The following is a 19,738-nucleotide window of genomic DNA, read 5'->3' as shown; positions in this document are numbered from 1 at the left end:
TGGTAAAACACCACACTTCAGAGTCACCAGTTCTTGGGGTCTGGTCAGAAGAAATAACGCCATTTTGCTTCCTTCTGCAGGCCTTCTCCTTGTGATGGGAAAAACGTCAACCTCCAGCACTTTTAGACTGTGCTAGCAAGAAATATTTTGGTTGCTCCTCAATCTGTAGATGATACACAGCCAGTGAGAGATCTGGTGCAAAGTGTTTCGCCTCCCCTGAGGAGGTGACAAATAGGCACAGGTGCAGGAGAGGATCAGAGTCATCAGCCGACACCTTTTCCATGCAGTAGGTAGGGCCAAACAGAAAAAGCCCCCTTAGCTTCAGAGCCCTCTGCTCCCTGCCCTGCATCCCTTCATTTCGCTGCTCTGTCACACGAGGCCTCAAGAGGAACAGGTGAGTGTGAAGCTGAATGCTTCGAACGGGGAGGGGGATGGGGATCCCCTGGAGGTGCCCGCTCCAGGGATGGGATGGGATGGGAAGATGCACAGAAGCCTCCCAGGGACCAAAGCTGGGGGCTGGGGCGGGGAGGAATGGGTCCAAAACTGACCCTCTCCAGAAAACAGAAGAGGAGGAGGAGGAAGGGCAGGGGGAAGCAGGCGACGGGTGAAAAGGCTGGAAGTCACAACCTTGACTTTCAGGCTGGAGAAATGGCCCCACCTCATGTTACTGATGACTTGTTATATGACAAAGCTGGCAATTGCAATTGTCATGGATAGAAAGGGGCTGGCAGGAGACTTTAAATAAATAAATAAATAAATGAAAAAAGCTAAACCTACAACTTCACCTTGTTTATTTGTTTTTTAAACTCTTATGGCTGGGATGGTAAAGCGCCTCTTCTTTTGGGAGAACCCTAGCACTGGAGCGGTTCCAGAGTTCATACTGCTGCATTTATAAGAAGGCGATCCTGTGCACCATATCTGAATTACTGGAAAAATATAAGTGATATCATGATTGCTTGACTGATTGCAAAGAAGGTTGTGGTGAGTAGGTAAGACACTCAGAGTTCCTGCAGCACAACATGGAAGATTAATGCTAAACATACTGATATTGACATAGGCAGTAAATTAAACATAATAAACTGTTTTAAACAGCCTCAACAGTAAAAAATGGAAATGACAATGAGATTGGTGGCAAGGAACTCGCACTAACTGATAAAAAGTTGATTTTCAGAAGTTCTTTACAGATCAGCTGCACCACAGTAACGCAGAATAGTTATTGTTCAATTAGGAACTTCATCTTTGTTGTTTCAGTACTATAACAAAAAGACTTGCATTCCTAAATAAAAAAAAAAAGTCCAGAAGACCAAGAAAAACTCCCACACCATCCCTTCTTTCTCATCATTAGGAATTGATATTGTATCTGATGAACTTTTCCAGAATGAAGAATACAGTTGATTGGTATCTTGTACGTTTTATGTGAGAGGCCTTTGTACACCCTATAAATTCAGAGAGATAGATGTGGTAAAAGTACTACATATGATAGTGAGTAATTTCTTAGCTATATAGTTTTGCTCTGCTTCTGTAATCTTGTTCAAGAATCTGTTATCTAACACTGAGCTGACTGGGACCTATCTGTGCTCTGGCAGTAACAAAATACCTTACTGAATGTTGACTGAAACAAAAATACATCTTAAACACTGAAATAATGTATGCTTCAAAAACTTTTAGAGAAGGGCAGACTCCACAGTATGTTTCTAAAAGTAAGGTGTAGAGGGCAGGGAATACTCACTGAGCAGTAATGAATATTACAAAAAATCCCTCATCCTTTGGCTGAGGCAAAACTTTGTTTTCCCTGGAGAATAGAAATCTAAACTGGCTGAGAGATGCCTTTTTGAGCATTGTGTCCATGTTGCATTACAACAAATGTTATATCTGGTAGCAGAACATATGGTATGTAGCTCTGAGAGTTAAGTCACAGATAGCTGTGAGTACTTAGGATCGCTGAAAAACGATTCCCTCCTACTTATGAGTTGATATATGGACTTATATCTCTGATTGTAGGCACCAGAAGTACATCTTCCTTTTTAACTTGAAATAATGCTTTCAGGGCATTCACAATAGCAATGCCTCACAGAAAACAGAGGAATAGCAACACTAAGTGACTTACCAGCAAAGTTGGTTTTATAATTTCCATTAACAGAAGAAGCTCTTTTGGCAAAAAAATAAAGTGTTCATTAAAATATGTTCATGTTTGTCTCAAAAAGAGAAGGAGATGAGAAAAAAAAAGGCCAAATTAATATAATGTTAAAAATAAATCTCTCAAGAAAAAAGAGAGGAGAGGTGAAAAGAAAGAAAAAGGGAAAAAAAAATCCAAGAAGGAAGATTAATTTTGACAAAATATTTCATTTAGGACTAAAAAATCCAACCGAATTTATTTGACTGTGTTTTAGTCTAGAATTACACTAACAAAGACTTTATAATGAAAACAAAAGACACCTAGTCAACCTAACCCCTCGTGCCATGTTCACATCTTGTCCACCTGAAAATGAGTATTCTGCTTCACTACATATAGTTCTTTGAAAATACTGTGATTGCTGGGAAATATTTGCCACCACCACCACATATCCCACAGTTTGAATCTAAACTAGTGTAGTAAACATTTGCAAAAGACTTTAAAATATTTGCTTTCTAACTAGCAATCATGACTTTACAATTACCACAAGATATTGCAAAGCTTTCAATCACCTCCTGCAGCTCCAGCCTTTCATAGAAAAATATTTTCTGATATATTTTAAATTCTTTTTTTTCTGCAAAGAAAAGCTATTTACATCAAGAATCAGTTTATGTTCGTAGATTCCTAACATATAACATACATTTTATTTTTGTTGTATTTTGTTTATGATATTTCAAAGAGCACTTCATTCTGTGTGACAATAGTACGCACTTTACCATTCTTGCATCTGACAGAAAGATAGGTGCAGTATTTTGTTAAGGGATCAAAATTATTGATGAAAACTTATTAGAATCATTTTTATCTATAGGTACTGTGGGTAAAATGAAAAACCTATTGTCAGTGTCACTTGTTCTGGCACTTTGCAGGAAGCAATTCAACAGCAACTGTGGAAAATGAGTTTATAAAGGTTAAGAGGGTAGAGATCATAACAATCATTTTAATGGAGTTTTGGAGATTCAAGGTCCCTTCCCTTCCCTTTCCCTTTTTTCCAGAGGATATCCTGAAGGTTTACAAAGAAAACTTAATGATGTGCATGCTTGTGCATGAAAAGAGTTTGTGCATCAGTATTCCAGAACAGAAGGCACAACCAAGGACACTTCTTTGGAATATGTTAATTGTTGGTTTGCCTTTAGGGTAAAATACTTAAATTATTTTATCTGGGAGTCATGGCAACATGAAGGTGCAAGATCAAGTACAGACTGAGTTCAAAGGATCAAGTTGTCATGCAACATCTTAAATGAACTCAAGTATGGCATAGATCTCCAGATATATCTATGCAAGTTAAACCAAGGCTTTTTAACTGTCAGTGTTATTTTTCCTTGCAGTAACAAGGACACTGAGAAAGAAATGAGGACAATGTAGCTGAAGGGGAGATGTCACACAATGGCTTTATTACCTGCTCTAAAAGGGCTCCTAACAATATATGTTTAAATAAATGACAATTATTTCTAAGATTATTTCTCATTAAATAGTCTTTATTGTATGGAAAGCTACAGAGCCTTTCTTCCAGAACTTTTAGTGTTTGATGGCTCACATTAAATACAGTTATCATGATTCGGTATTTGCACAGAAAATATTCTGATACACCTTTCTGGGTTGGCGTGTGTGTGTGCATGTGTGTGCATGCTTTGAGGATTTTTTTTTTTTTTTTTATGTCATTCTTGCCTTGATTGAGGGATATTGCCCAGCCGTAAGCATGGTATGGAAAAAGTTCTATGTATTTTCATTATATACCTTTGAAGGATAAAAAAGCTTGTTTTGCCAGGGAAACTGTGTAACCCAAGCTTATTTATAAAAGGTGGCATTCAAAGGACTGATGGAAATATTCACACTACTTTTTAGGGCTGAGATATGACTCTGACCTTCCAGTTTGGTGGAAAAAGTGTCTTTTTTAGTATTGTGCTTTGTTTCTCTGCCATATTTGTTATTTTGTTCTGGTGTTTTGATCATACCTTCAAGTTGTTCTTCCCTCCCAGCTTCAGGTGCTTGCTCTTCTGCTCAGTCAGCTACTTGCCTACTCATGGCCATCCAGCCTCCCTCTGCACGCAGCTCCTTTGCTTCCTCAATTTTAGCTTCCTTATCTTCCCTTTCTTAGGTCTTGGAGATATCTATAGAGCAATATCAGTGTAGTGACAGATTTTAAATCAATCAGTAACACTACACAGATGTAAACTTCGTAGTACTTGACCTGATTAAAACCTACAGAAAAAGAACAAAGAGCAAAGAACAGAGAAAAAGAAAGAGGAAAAGAAAGAGAAAGAAAAGGCTTATATGAAATGGCACTGATTTAAGGGTGTTTATTAGGGGCTTCAATCGGTTAAGGGAGGTCAGCTGCAGATTCTTTTAATTACATTGGTGTATCTTCTGAAGCAGAGATTAAACCTTACTCCTGCACCCCATTCCCCCACTTCCTTATTTTTCACTCTGAAACTGTTACTTCTTCCTTAAAGTTGGTAACAGTATTCATCTCTTCTTTGGAAAATGCTGCTTCTCATTGATGATGAAAATGAGCAAAATCACAATCGCATAAGGAGGACAGAAATTTGATGGGTATTTTTTACATGGAAAAGACTTTTCTGTCATGCCATTCTCACCTCTTCCTACACTTTTCTTTGAAGGCTGAGAGTCCTTTCATATACTGCACTTAGGAATCATTTCTGGCCAATCAAAGTGACAATGACAAAAAGGCTCTTCACTTCAAGATACATCAATCATCTGCATTATTCATGGTTGGATAAGAATCTGAATGTGGAAGAACTTGAAAACTGCTTCTGGATTATTGTTGGACCTTAGTAGAACTTAAGGATTATGGGGAAAAAAAAAAAAAAACAGTTCAAATAATTGCTGTATTTGAGCAGTCAGGTTTGCAGAACTGACCAAATATATTAAAAAACACTAGACACTGCAGTGACTATTGTGCTGGACATTTCCACCAGCTGCTACAATAACTTTTAGAACGCACCTCAATTTATTGTGGGAGGAAGAAAAGAGCTGAGTAAAAATGTAATCTTTGTGCCTGCTTCCTTTGCATTGGCCTGTACTTGTCTCACCACTAGCATTACACAGATATGCATTGTAAGAGCAGGTAAGGACTTTCACAAGAAGGATCTATGGTAGGAAAAGGTGGAATTAGATCTTGCATTAAGTCCCAAATAAAAATCAGTTGCTGGGGTTTTTGGACACATAGCGCAAGTGCTTTTCTTCATGAATTAGCAGTCATATGGAAAGATATTTAGAAATCCTATAGGGCATGTGGTATGTGTTGAACTGAAGTACTTACTGTAATCATTATGACTTCTCCTTCCACTGTGATAACAGTATCTCCACAAATCACAGTATACACTGTATGGCCAATGGTATGTGACTATGAATTGGTCAGCTATAAATAATTTACATTTGAAATAAATAATTTACATTTTAAATAAATATTATGTTAATCACTTCTCTTACTGTAACATGAAAATCGAATAAAACCTGTCTTTGCTGTATGCCAGGCTTTCGCAGCCAGGGTTTATGGGTAGATGATGGTTGTCATATACCGTAAAAAGGGACCACAGGGCGAAAATAGAAGAAGAAAAATAGAGACAGGCTTTTCTGTGCAACTGAATTGAATCTTTCTGCTGCAATTAGGTTACTGACTTCTTAACTGTTTGTCACACATTTATTCCAATTAATTTCAATTAGGCAAAAACAGACATAAATGAATATTGAAACATAGATAAAGTAACCATACTCAGAGACTGTGATCATCAAACATGATTTTCATCTGAGGTGATTAGTGGAACTTGTAGACAGTCCACTAAAAATTGTAAATTATCTTTTCTAAACAATCAGTTACATTAGGTAGGCTTCATGATATGACAGGCCTTAAATAGATTATTATGTTTTAAAATTGCTAATGAATGTTGACATGTGCATGCTATTTTTGTTAAGATAATTAATAATGCATAAGAATGGAGAGAGTGCTGCTTCAATACTGAACTCTTTCACTATTTTATGTTTCAGAAAGATTCACCCACTACCATCTTTAGAAATACATACTTTTGTTCCCATTTAATGGAGATTCCTTGCTAAATTTTATATTGTGCTCTTTTGTGAATTAGGAATTGCAGACTACAGAAAGAAACAGTCCGGATCACAGCCCAATTAGACAGTCATCTAGTCCTTCCATCAAATAAGATCTTCATCATCCTTTGGATATATTGTTGTCCCTTGCTGCATTATATGCCTTCTATAGTGAAGGTAGCATCAATAATTCATGAAAATACATGAGGAAGTGTATGCTTGTAGTATTTTTGTAGAAAAAAAGGAAAGTGTGTTATAGGTCAGATGTTTTACTAATGTCAGTTTACTTCAGCTTTGAGAAACGTCTGCTTCAGACGTCAGCGTAGTTAATGTAGCTTTTACTGAGCTAACTCAGCCGTTGGTTGCAGTTTGGCGGCACAGAACTGAGCAAGGGTTAATTTATGCTTCTAAACAATGGTACTCATTATTCTCTTAAGAAGCTACATTTTAAAAACTTATGAGTTTTAAAAACTTACGAGAAAGTTTGGAGAGAAATGAGAAAATAGAATTAGTGACTAAGAGAGCATATAAAAAAAAATTACATTCCCTAAGCACAGATGTTCTTTAAACAAAATCAGAAACACACGTATATATTACATTTGCAGTTCTGTATTAGAGCATTTAGTCCTGCAAATCTAATTCTGCTATTGTTAATCTCTGTCATTCAGATAAAGACAGAAGCAAATGGAAGTAAGGCATTTGACCAAAAATAAAATATTTAGACCTAAGACTAATTATTTAGCCTATTTTAACATTGACCAGAATAGTTGGGTGAAATCATGTTTAAATGTTTATTTCCTTTTATTCAGAGAATAAGAAAAGGTCATAAAAGATCTTACTGACCCTGGAGGTTATCTTCTGTCCCAGATCTTTAGTGACTCCAAAACCACTACTTCTGGATTGCTTCTTTCTCTGAAATTAGCCTAGAGAGCTTCTGTTTCAGCACATCTGTGTGCTGAACCTATGTGTTTAACTTTGGTGCTTGCAATTAAAGCAAAAATGACCTTCCTCTGGCAACCTTTAAAGGCATTTCCATTTCTGCAACAAATACAGGTATGAAAAGTAGTCATTTGAAAATACTGAAAAGAGGTGCCTCCACTGGGCACCTAATGAAAGTACTGCGTAGGTTTCTAAATGAAACTGACTGTTTCCCAGCGAAGATTAAGATTAAACATGATTTACCAGGCATTTGCCTTTCCCTACTTACTGCAATGAGAAATGTTTCTCTTTAGTACACCACCCATATCAATAATTATGGTAGTGTTTTCTCATTTTGGTCTAGATCTTTTAATTTCATGTTTTTCTCTCTGTTCTGTTTATAAAGGTCAGCAGAGCTGGTGTGATTTTTGTATCTCTCTCTGGCTGCTTATCTAATTCATACACTTGATGCTTGCATCCAGTTTTTCTATCTTTTAGCTTATTTCCTGTCCTGACAACAGTGTTTTATTTCTATGGAGCAATAAGTTAATGTGAAGGTAGTTAATGCTGGGCTTAGCTGCTTTCTAGCTCTACATGAAAAATGCATCTTTTTCATCTCTCATTTAAATATTTGTTTTGCTCTGGTGATTAATTTAACAGATTTGGTGTTCTTTTTTGTGACCCATGTAAAAAAATATATTTTATAGCTGGATAGTGGTTGACCCTCCATGCATTTGGATTTATTCTTTCTGAAAGCTTTTCATTGTTCTGTTGTTGTATTTTTTTTCCTTCTCCAGTACATTCTACATCATGATCTTTATGGTAAACAGTATGCTAGTAACAGAAGTAATTGGCTGTTGAACTCAGAAAAAATATTAGTTTGCATTGTATTTTGAACAAAGAGAAAAGCTGGAGGCAAGGTTACAAATATCTGATGGACACAGCCTGCAAGTATGGACCAGGAAAGGCTGGAAAGGGAAACAACTGGTATTTAAAACATATTAGTTGTTAGATTTTTGCTTTAGAGTAAATTAAAGATATTAACAGGTGTAAATTGTTATACATGAATCAGTCTGTGTATCTTTTGTTGGGAAAGGGTCTCATCCAGCAAAGTTCATGACCACGGTGGAATGACTAAAATAGTTAAATTGCAGTCCTGTGTTTAAGTGCCTTGCTGAACTAGGATCTTGCTGCTCATGTTCTCTCTAGATACGTACTCAGACATATGATAATACAGAATATTAAAGAAATGTAATCCAGTAAGATGTTGTATCTAGTTTTATGCCCAATATGATGCAGGATAAACACTTTAAACTTAAGAAAAAACTGTAATAAATGCTTTGCAGGTAGAACCCCAAAGTAATTTTTTCATGTATAATTCAGTGCAGTTTATTTATTTGCTTGTCTAAGAAATATTTCAGCAAGATACAATAAGATGGAAAATGTAGGATATGTGTATAATGATGTAGGATTTTTAACATGCTAGGTAAGCATATACTATAGTAGAGATCAACAGCTATATATTAAATGGCGTAACTCTTTTCAGTTGAGCAGGGTTCTTCTAGTCCAGTTCATTCAACACAATTATAATTGATGTTAGCAGAAAATGTAAATTGGAAAAGATCTTAATTTACTGTTGGCAAAAATCTATTCTAATTGAAATATCTCATCCTAGTGCAATAATTAAAATGTTGGCATACAAAATGATTAATATGACCTTAAAAACAAATTGCTTGACCTGTACAATGATGGCACTTCTTTTAAATACATCCAACAGGATCTTTCCTCACTGATTTGCACAGCATGGTGGAAACAAAAAAAAAATAAAGGTCAGAACCAAAAAACAAACACTCAGATGAACAAACAGTCTCTTAAAGGGGGATTTGATTGAAATTTAGTCATTTTATTGCAAAATTCTGATTGTGAGGACCTATATTCAGATACTGTTGGAAGAATTTAAATTTCATACATTCCTTACTTTTTGATTTTAAAGCTACCAGGAGACAGAAGTGGGATTTGACTGCCTAAATGCAGATGTCTTGAGGCTTACCCTAGTTATGCTGGTTATCTTATGCTTCTTTTTTTAGTCTATGAAAAAAAAAAAAGATGATTCTTAGGCATGATTCATCTCATCTTCAAGTAGACATACAAGCTAGACTAGACACATCTTGATTTTCTCTCCCCTAGGTAGAAATGGAGGCTAGCTCAGCTCTAGCTATCTACTTTGTACTTGTCTAAACTTAAGTAAGATAAATCTCAGCCCTAGAACCGTACCTCTACCTTCACTGACTCATTTCTAAATCCTTCTGGAGCTAGGGACTAGGTTGTGCCAACAACATCTGAGGACTCTGATCCTATTTTTAGAATATTCCTGACACACTACTAGAATGAGGTTCTTCCTACACAAATACAGTTTTCTGTTAAATCTTGGGATCAGGATGATGATTCTTCTGTACATTTCCTCCTTGACATTTTTCTGGGTGGGACATGCAATTAAAACACAGCACCCAGAAGCAACTGGCTGGGTGTGAAAAGAGGGTGGGCAAGGAGAAGTGCAAATGCACTCTTTGCCCTGCCCCTGTAAGCTTTGCTGTTCTGCAGTAAAGAAATATAGATTCATTGGGTCAGGGAGCGAGTAACAGAGACAGCAAATGACTTTGTAGTCATAGGGTTATGTCTCGCTCTGCTCCAGAGGCAATCAGTGTACTTTGATTAAAAATACTTAATCAGTCCTGAAGTTTTGTAACAAAGCTGTCATCACAACCCAGGTGAGTGCGCTTACTACTAGGGAATCTCACCCTCTTCCTGGCTCCCTGGATTATAAATTGTTTGCTACTCAGTGGTATGGTTTCAACAGGAAGATGAAGAGTGATTTTTTCCCATTCCCTATCTCCAAACCTGTACATTTTCACAGATCTTGACTTCATCCCTCAACCTCCTGCTGACATTCTTGCCTCCTCTAAACTGACTTGCAGATGCATTCTGTGATGAGCTCTACAATCTTCATTTTTTTTCAGATTAGGCACCACATCAGGATGTGTGACAGCTCCCATTTGGTGCATGGACTCTGTCCTTTTTCCCCTAGTATAGCAAGGCATAGCAGTATGGAATAAAATTGTGACTGGGGCCTGCAACTGGTGTCAAGAGCTGAAAAGCATGCCCAAGGCACCAGTTCATTAGCATACTCTGGGTTCTCTGCAAAACATCATTATTATACCTCTTTCATGATTACTTATCCCTTCTGCTTTGTCAGATTAACATGACTACAAAGGCCTCTTTCAAGATAAAGTTTAGCACCCTGAGAATCAATTAGATAAAAAGGGCAGGGACTATTTAAGCCACAGCGTATGTTAGAGGGTTGGTGCCTTACAACTCTCCCTGCACTAATCAGAAGAGGTTTACTGATAGCAAGATTTCAGTGAATAGCAAAAATTCTGCTCCAGTTTGCATTACCTTCAAGACATACAAGGAACTATGTCACTAATCAGATGCTTCAGGAGGCTCCTACTGCACAGCTGCCTTTCTACCCTCCCCTTAGAGATTAAGGCCAGAGCCTGCATCTTAATGGGCAGTGACCTTGATCTTATCATATAACAACCTCCTTTCACCCCAAAAAGGGTTTGCATCCATAAAACATTCTTCTATAAATCTGCCAAGCCAAGCTTTTTTAAAAGAAAGTACATTCTCCAACATGGGTCTGGATAGCAAAGAGGAGAATCATGAGATGTGTGAAACTGAGCCTAAATTAAAAAAAACTATGAAGAAGAGCACCCCTTTACATAGTCTGGTATTGAGTGCTTAAAAATTGATGGGCAAAATAAGTATCTGCAGCATTCATATAGTGCACATTAAAGCAGCTGCCTGAGCTCCAGCAAAACACTTCTGTCACTGTCATTAATTTCCAGAAAGGGCAGAATGCCATCTAGCTGCTAGGGATGGCCTCTCACAACTGAATTTTGTTGAAAGATAATCAAAGAGGGCTGTCATTCAGTGCCATAAATCTTAGTATCAAAGAGGATTTCCCTTTATTTTTATAAGTATCACAGGAGAGAAGGCTGGAGCACCAAGCTGATCCTTTTGCAGAATAATACATCTTTTTAAAAGCCTACTGAGTGATAAAATGTCACTGGATAACTGTGCTTTTCATATGTATCAGACAGTGAGATGTTAGGATCTAAAACTGGTACTCTAACAATACCCTGGAGCTTAAACAGTTATATGGACAGCAGCATTCAATTGCTTCCCAATGCATTACATATGATAGTGTAAGATTTTCAGTTACAGACCAATTGGCACATTTTCCTAAACCTGATTATTTTGTCTTTTTTGAGGGGAGGAGAATTGCACAGAAGATAAAAATAAGAAAATAATATTGATGAAGTTTTTAAATACAATACAGACTTCTGGTAACCTTTTTATCACTGTGTCTCCAGGCAATCCATTTTGAAAGGTGGGATTTGGTTAGGAGGGTTTCATTAACCAACAATGAAGATCGTATTAAACTAAGGTTATTCTCCTGCAGCCCAGTCTGAGTCCATAAGGCTTTTGAGATGCTTTGACCCTAATATATTGTAATAAGTATTGTTACCCAAAGCAACTTCATATCAAATTTGGTTAAAATGCATGTCACAATAAAGTGTTCTATCTTATAATTTCAACTACTTCACAATATTTTTCACATGAATCAGGTGCGATAAAATATTATTCACATTAAAAGGTTTATTATTTAATAATAGTAGAATAAATGCTATTGGAGGGGTTTTTTTATAATTGAGTTGGCCATATATGCTGAATCTTTCCTTCCAATATAGTTTCTCTTTTCAAGGAAAATACACGAGGTACCATTCTGTTGCAGATAAGACTAATATTAATGTACACAGGGAATCTAGCATGATTAGTATTAAGGAGTATGATTGAATTTTTTTAAAGTATATAGGAGATGCTGTGTAAGCATTGCAACACCTACAATCCAGATCATTCAAGGTCTGCAAAGACTGAAGACTTTGACCATAGGGTTATTAAGCTAGTTTTTATCTTACTAGTTAGGATAGTGAAAATTTCAGTGGGAGTCTGGAATTCAGAACCTTCCCATATGCATAAGAAGCTGTGAGTTGCTGAAGCCTTTATTGGTGCAAGCTCACTGCTTTCAGTACTGAACTAGCAGATTCAAGCTATCTTGAATAGTCTTAAACATAATTTGTAGCATCCCTTGACTGCTGTATATGTTAAGTTTTAGGCAGATTCTTGTTGTTTTTAATGTAAATTAGGAATAAAAGTTGTAAAGAATACCAAAATGTTTTGAAAAAGCCATATGAACTATCAGAAGTGTTTCCAGGACTCACAGAATCACAGAATAAACAGAACGGTTGAAGTTGGAAGGGACCTCTGGAGATCATCTAAGACCAACACCCTGCTCAAGCAGGGTCACCTAGAGCACATTGCCCAGACACGTTGTGTCCAGACGGCTTTTGAATATCTCCAAGGAGGAAGCCTCTCTGGGCAACCTGTTCACCCTCACAGCAAAAAAGTTCTTCCTCATGTTCAGACAGAACTTCCTGTGTTTCAGTTTGTGCCCGTTGCCTCACGTCCTGTCGCTGGGCACCACTGGAAAGAGTCTGGCTCCATCCTCTTGACACCCTCCCTTCAGATACTTGTATACATTAATAAGATCCCCTCTCAGCCTTCTCTTCTCCAGGCTGAGCAGGCCCAGCCGCTCCTCATGTAAGAGATGACCCATCCCCTAATCATCTTTGTAGCCCTTCGCTGGACTTGCTCCAGTAGTGCCACATCTCTCTTGTACTGGGGAGCCCAGAACTGGACGCAGTACTCCAGATGGGGCCTTACCAGGGCTGAGTAGAGGGGGAGGATCACCTCCCTCCACCTGCTGGCAATGCTCTTCCTGATGCACCCCAGCATACCATTGGCCTTCTTGGCCACAAGGGCACATTGCTGCCTCATGGTTAACTTGGTGTCCACCAGCACTCCCAGGTCCTTCTCCACAGAGCTTCTTTCCAGCAGATCAGCACCCAGCCTGTACTGGTGCATGGGGTTATTCCTCCCTAGGTGCAGGACCCTGCACTTGCCTTTGTTGAACTTCATGAGGTTCCTCTCCGCCCACCTCTCCAGCCTGTCCAGGTCTCTCTGAATAGCAGCACAGCCCTCCAGGGTATTAGCCACTCCTCCCAGTTTTGTATCATCAGCAAACTTGCTGAGGGTGCACTCTGTTGCACCATCCAGGTCACTGATGAAGAAGTTGAACAGGATTGGAGGCAGTATTGACCCTTGGGGGTCAGCTGTCTACAACTAGCTACGGGCCTCCAAGCAGGCTTTGTGCCACTGATCACAACCCTCTGAGCTCTGTCATTCAGCCAGTTTTCAATCCAGCTCACTGTCTGTGCATCTAGCTGGGGAGAGTGAGCTCCTTGGAGTGTGTTTCAGATAGCAAAAGGGTCATTCCAGAGGAAAGAGAAATGACAGAGAAGATGCAAATATCAGTCTTATTTGCAGGATTAATGTCTTAATGTATGTAAAAAATGTATGTTTTAATATATGTCCCTAATGGCAACAGCTTTATCAACTGTAACAAATGTATTAGATGCCAAAGCCTTAGCCTTCATTTGATCACTGCAAAAAAGCAATATAGTAGCATAAGATATGCTTGCATACATGAAATTAGAATGCAGGATTCTTGTAGCTGGGTGTGCTTTCTTTTTCTTTCTTTTTACATTTGTCCCTATAGCAGTAAATATCTTATGTGAAATTTTCTACATTGCCCACATATCTGAACCACCAGATCTCACATTACTACAATGTGAGACGAACCTATTGCTGACAAGTGACAACTCCCACAGAGCTGTGAAGGATATGGACCATACTCATTTAGTTCCGAGCAAACTTTCAGTTGGATTTCAGTGTGCTGACATCTACCTCCAAAAGCCTGTATTTCCTTTTTGGGTTGTGTGGTGTTTTGGTTTGGTTTGGTTTGGTTTGCTTTTTTGACACATTGACTTTGAGGCCAGTCAAGACATCTCAACTTTTAAAAGCCAGGAATATATGACTTCCAGTCCAAAGGGGGAAATATTCAATTTACTCCATGTAGTCCCCTATGTCTGCTAAAAGAAGAAAACTTTGAGAATAAATATAATTAGAAAAATGTTATTAATATCCTTCTCTGAATCCCCAGTGTATATCTTTTTTAGCCATCTGTTCTTTCTCTTCTAGGTCCTGATCCCACACATGCTAACTGGTAAGCACAGAACCTATCTGGAGACCTGAAGTTAAGGATAACTATATAGTCTAGTTTTCCAGCTCCTAAACAGTATATTTTGTAGAGAGGTGACCTATTAACTAGGAAGTTCACCTTTATCAGCTCCTCGCTTTTATTATTATTTGTTCTTTCAATATTCCCAACAGTTAGAGAAATACTGTTATCTTTCTTTGGGCACAGATGAGGAACTGACAAACAGAGAATTAAATGACTTGCTCAGGGTCACACAGGGACTCTGTGACAAACTAGGATGTGAATCCAAAGCCAGATATTGCTAAATATTACTGTAGAGGAATACATTTTCTTCTGAAGCTTAACTCCCAATTTAAAGTGATGTATTCTACAATCAGGCACCATGTTACAATATAGATGCTACTTAAACAATAGACTGAAAGTCACAGTCTCCAAGTACAATAGCAGTACTTTCTCCTTGAGTCTTTCTGGTTAATAAACTGTGATTCATGTATATACCATCAACAACCTGTTGTGAAAAAAACAAAACTTTTTCTGTGTTAAACCAGGCAATACTATTATAAAAATGGTATATTGTGCTTCTCGTTTTATTTTGCAGATAAACAAGACTGCTTTAATTACTATGGTCTGACATGCTATCTCCAAAACATAAGGTACAGTACTGGAAGATATAATACATTTGCAATGTATTTGCAAAGGATTATTTCTCTAGGCATTAAATGAAATAGCATGTGCATAGAGAGTGAAGAAAAATGTTTTAGTCTTCATGGAATCTTTATTGAAGGAACAATTGTAAAAATGGAGTTAAGATTTATTGATCACATCAAAATATTAATTACTGAATTAAATTAGATTTTAGTAAATATGAATTTGTGCCACAAACAAGAAATAGCTTGTATTATTAAGGGTGTCCTGGGTGTGTTTTAATATCTTTGATTCTATAATGCACAGTTGATCCTTGCTAGACCTCAAGTAGGAATAAGTAGGCAGTTAGGAGAGTCAAGGAGCTCTAAAAAGCACATCTTTTCACAAAGAACAATTTTTATTTTTCGATTGATTAGGAGCAAAACAGCTATAGTGATTAATATGACAGACAAATGGTAGGACTGAATATGAAAGAAATAGGTTAAAAAGTATTGGGGTGTGGATGTTTTTAGAAAGGAAAGTAGAGAGATGATGCCAAAACCAAAGGAGGGCATAAAAGAAAGGCCGTATTCAGTCAGGAAGAAATCAGAGCAGTAGAAAAAACACCATTTTTGATATCTTAGTCAGGCAGCACAGACTAGCTGCTGTGCCTAACAGAAAGAACAATTATTGCAGCTGCAAAAAGAAAAGATATAATAGTAACATAGCAGCTTCCTAAGGAAAAGAAGTAGATGTGGATGTTCTTAAGAATATCCACTGAGATTCCTGTCAAGGTCACAGCCAAAAAAAAAGATCCAACAGCATAAAACACCTCATCTGAATTACTGCTGTATAATTAACAAATGTATTTTTGCCTATATGATTCAGCAGGAATGTTTGCTTGAAAAGTTTTTGTAAGCTGCACCTGAACTGTAAGACCTGGAGAAAGTATCCCTGCCCCCGAGCTCAGTGCCTGGGCAACCTGCACTCAGGCCACCGGTGGGGCTGCCCCCAGGGCGCAGCTCAGATTGGTCTTCCGGTGCCCACGGGCAGCAGGGCTGTAGACATGGAGGGACCAGCACTATGCTCCAGTGGCTGCTTGTTCTGAATGGCAGTGAACAGAAATTTGGGCTGTGTGGATCCTGCCTTGAAGTAGAGAGGCAGCCACAAAACACTGTGGAAGAATGCTTGCAATGAAACTGCAGGGATCTCTGTTTCTAAATTTATGTTGTACATTCAGTAATTAAATAAAGCAAAGGAGGAATTATGTTGAATGAATGGCCATCTGACAGCTTTCCAGATACAATACATACAGTTCTGAGCAGTTATCAGGGAGATATCCAAACTGTGTAACTTTTTCAGCACACATGATTTTGCTACCTGCAGACAGCTTGCAAAGCACATACTTAAGTAAAGATACACAATCATAAACACGAGGTGGAACATCAGAAATAGGACTTCAAGGAAAGAGTGCATCATTTCCCAGGACAGGCATTTGGATACTGTTAAGAATGAAATTTTGAATGAAACTGCAGCAGAAAAATCAGATAAAGCACAGATTTTACAGAGCGAGGAATATACCATATATCACAATATATTTTTACAGGACAGGCTTCAACAGCTCCCAAGAACTGGGTCACAACCTTAATGCTGGCTGACTGAAGCTATTGCATTATTATCAACCAAGATCATTTTTACATTAGGGATGTGCTAATACTACCAAACAGATTTTAATACATTATAATGCTGGAATTAACCATTTTTTTTCTGACAAGGAACAAGTCACCATCTATTATCAGGCATCAAATCATTTTAGTATTTTGCTGATACGTTCTCCTTCTTGTACAATCTGCCAAAGAAAATAGTTTGCCTGACTGTAGAGTGGAAAGAAGATGTGACTGAATAAGATGCAGATAAAAATGGATACATAAATTAGCCCTGAAGTACTGTAGATTTCCCAAGGCCTTGCTAAGAACTCAGAGACAATTATATTTGGCTTTGGGAAAATTTAAGCACTCAGGACCAGGTTTATTCTCAGAAAATGGTAGATCCTATTTGGATAGCTTAAAAGATGGCAAAAATACTTAAAGCAAGACTCTCAGTTTTATTTATTCAGGATGCAGCTTGCACTCATCAGTGGAAGAATAAGTATGGTATGTAGATACTGAAAGATACGGTTATAGTATAGTGTGACTTTGGAATTCAGATTTCAAACTTGGACCAAATCTTTCATTTGGCAACTAGGTTAAGAGTCTAAGAGTGTGCCTATATTAGTGATTGGGGGCAGGGGTTGTATGAATTTGGCTTGCATCTATACCTGGAGACTTCTTCTGCACCCTGAAGCACACCACTGATGCACTTGAAGTGGTTTCTCTCTTTCTGAAACAAAGATTGGTGTCATGCAATAGGGCGTTAGCTAGGGAGTACCATTTTCAGTGTGGGTGCAAGGTCCCCCACTGTATAACTCTCTAGGTTTGCATGGCACATGCAATGTTAGATTGTTGGCAATCTATTTATTGTTTTAGATTAGTGCTGCTTGTTGGTAGAGATACTGCTACAAATCTATTCTTTATCTGCCTATCAGTTATCAAAGTAGTCACAGATGGACGTCTCCACTATTATATCTCTTTTTAATTTCTTAGTGCAATGCCCTACTAATGGTGGATAACACTTACCAAAAAGAATAGGAGAGTGTGTGTATAATGGTTGTAGTCAACAGAAGCTAAAGGTAAATTCTTTGCTGGGTATGAGCAAAGCTGGAGCTGAGGATCTAGAAAATAATTTCATCTGGAAAATGACCGCAGCCTACCCAATTGTACATGTGGAACAACCTATGTTTCACGCTTTTCTTGTATTTCAAAGACAGAAAAGATGCATCTTGATTGCCTCTTGGCACAGGGCTTCTTGACTAAAATTTTCTTCTATCACAATAATGGCTTTAAAGATGAGTCATCTTACATAATAAAACCTTGTAATTTAGTTATAAAGGTTAGTACTGCAGTGGTTTGACTTGAGATACCTGTATACTCTTCTTGTTCCAATTTCCGTAAACAGAATTGCAGATCGTTTATCCAAAAGGCATCTCTGGCAGGTTCTCTTCTGACTCATAGTCACAGTAACAAGACTGAAAGAGGGATGAGCAACATGGCTGGAGCCATGGCTTCCAAAGAAGGTTGTCCCATGATAACTGGTCAGGGACAGCATGCAGTGATTTGGTGTGGTTATCTACTGCTCGCAGTATGACATGGAGGACTTCATAAAAACGACTCTCCGTTTCTGGAGTCAGTGGGACTTTCTCTTCAGGGTCTCTGGAGAGATCGAAGAGTAGTGGGGGATCATGGCGTGTAATGAAACTTCCATAGCAAAAGCAAACATGAGAATCATGGCAACCATTGGAGTCTTCAGGATTAAAGTTTGGAGTGAAGAAGAAGACTTTCCAAATGGATTCACCTGCAATTTACAGACGTAAAATAGCTGATGATAAGAGATAAACTAAAGGTCCCCTAATCTTATGAAAACCAAATTTATACCACAGGAAATCAATCTTTTGGTTCAACCTCACTGTGTACAGGCACTACAACATACTGAAACAGCAAAACAAAAGAAAGCAAAACATGGCAGTTGTGATGCTACACATATATATGATTCTGACCATTTCATTCCTTTGGAAGAATTCTGATTAATTAAATCACAGATGACTTAAAAGAACTTTGTGTTTTTACATAAATAGTGCTAAGAAGATCTGCATAAATATTTACTAAGCCATTGCACTGTCTTCCTTAAGACTCATTAGAGTGGACCTTTACCACTTGACCATATCTAGACATTGTTACTCTATGACCGTTGCTCATTGTGTGAATCAAAGCCATTTCATGTTTATCTTATTCTCTCCTCATCTCTTTTATGTATTAACCCAATGCCTTCTGTCATATGCTTAGATTGCAAATACCTTGAGACAGAGACTCTCATTTTATTAAATGTGATGACATGAACTGATCCTAATTCCTGTCTCAGGTCTCTAGATGCTTTTGCAAAAATAAGTAAGTGTTAGGGTGGTGTAATCTTGGGGTGAAATGCTGCTTTTTAATACAAGAATCAGACATGTCTTTATTTCATTTGTTTTGTGCAGAAACTGAACCATTTGCACTTGTGTAGCTTAATTCAGTATTTTTACTGTTTAATAATATGAATTAATTCTTGGATTAAGAATAAGCAAATATGAGTTGGTTCCTTCAAGCGGTAAACCTGAAAAGAAGACATATAGGAGAACCTGAAAATACTTAACAAGAAAGAAATCAAACAAGAAATGGCTAATATTTTGTTCAAGTATCACAGAGCAGATAATAATTTTATGGGAAGCATGTAGCTACAGTCCTCTAGAAATGGACTAGAGAATAAATAAGAGTCACAATCCATGCTTCATTCTTAACAAAAGTGGGATACTAAACAGCTGAGGTCTCTAGTCTAGGTCTATAATGTCTGATTACCTATCCATTTGAATGCATACAGATATCAAAAGTACATATTCACTAGGGTACATTCAGCACCCTAATGCTGAAACTATTTTCTTAACACCTCATTTTTTTAAATACTAGGGGAAACACTCATTTTGGTATTTCTGCATATAAAGAGGTAAAATTAATCTCAGCTGCAAAAATTCTGTTAATTTCATAGAAAGCTTTGTTAATCTAGTAAAAGGTTGTCTAGTATGTATTTAT

The 19,738-nt window shown here is 37.6% G+C and overlaps 1 protein-coding gene across 16 annotated transcripts in view; it reads right to left on the bottom strand.

The window, feature by feature from the left end:
* STS (steroid sulfatase) overlaps nucleotides 1–19,738 on the bottom strand; it is a 148,469-nt gene that overhangs the window by 13,229 nt on the left and 115,502 nt on the right. For 10 of the 16 annotated variants that reach the window (XR_010884124.1, XR_010884107.1, XR_010884106.1 and 7 more), the window contains 2 exons: nucleotides 18,040–18,470; nucleotides 4,126–4,281 (listed from right to left, as the gene is read on the bottom strand). The exons of 1 other annotated variant lie outside the window; for it this stretch is intronic. Coding sequence is in view for 3 of the 15 variants with exons in the window: in XM_067296250.1 (XP_067152351.1) it covers nucleotides 18,088–18,470 (383 nt within the window). In the remaining 12 variants the exon portion in view is untranslated. 5 more of the 16 variants (XR_010884116.1, XM_067296250.1, XM_067296256.1 and 2 more) reach the window with 5 other exon arrangements.

This window comes from Apteryx mantelli, chromosome 1, assembly GCF_036417845.1.
Source record: "Apteryx mantelli isolate bAptMan1 chromosome 1, bAptMan1.hap1, whole genome shotgun sequence".
Classification (NCBI taxonomy): Eukaryota; Metazoa; Chordata; class Aves; order Apterygiformes; family Apterygidae; genus Apteryx; species Apteryx mantelli.
Note: the sequence above shows the minus strand (reverse complement) of the source record. Positions and strands in the feature narration are given on the sequence as shown.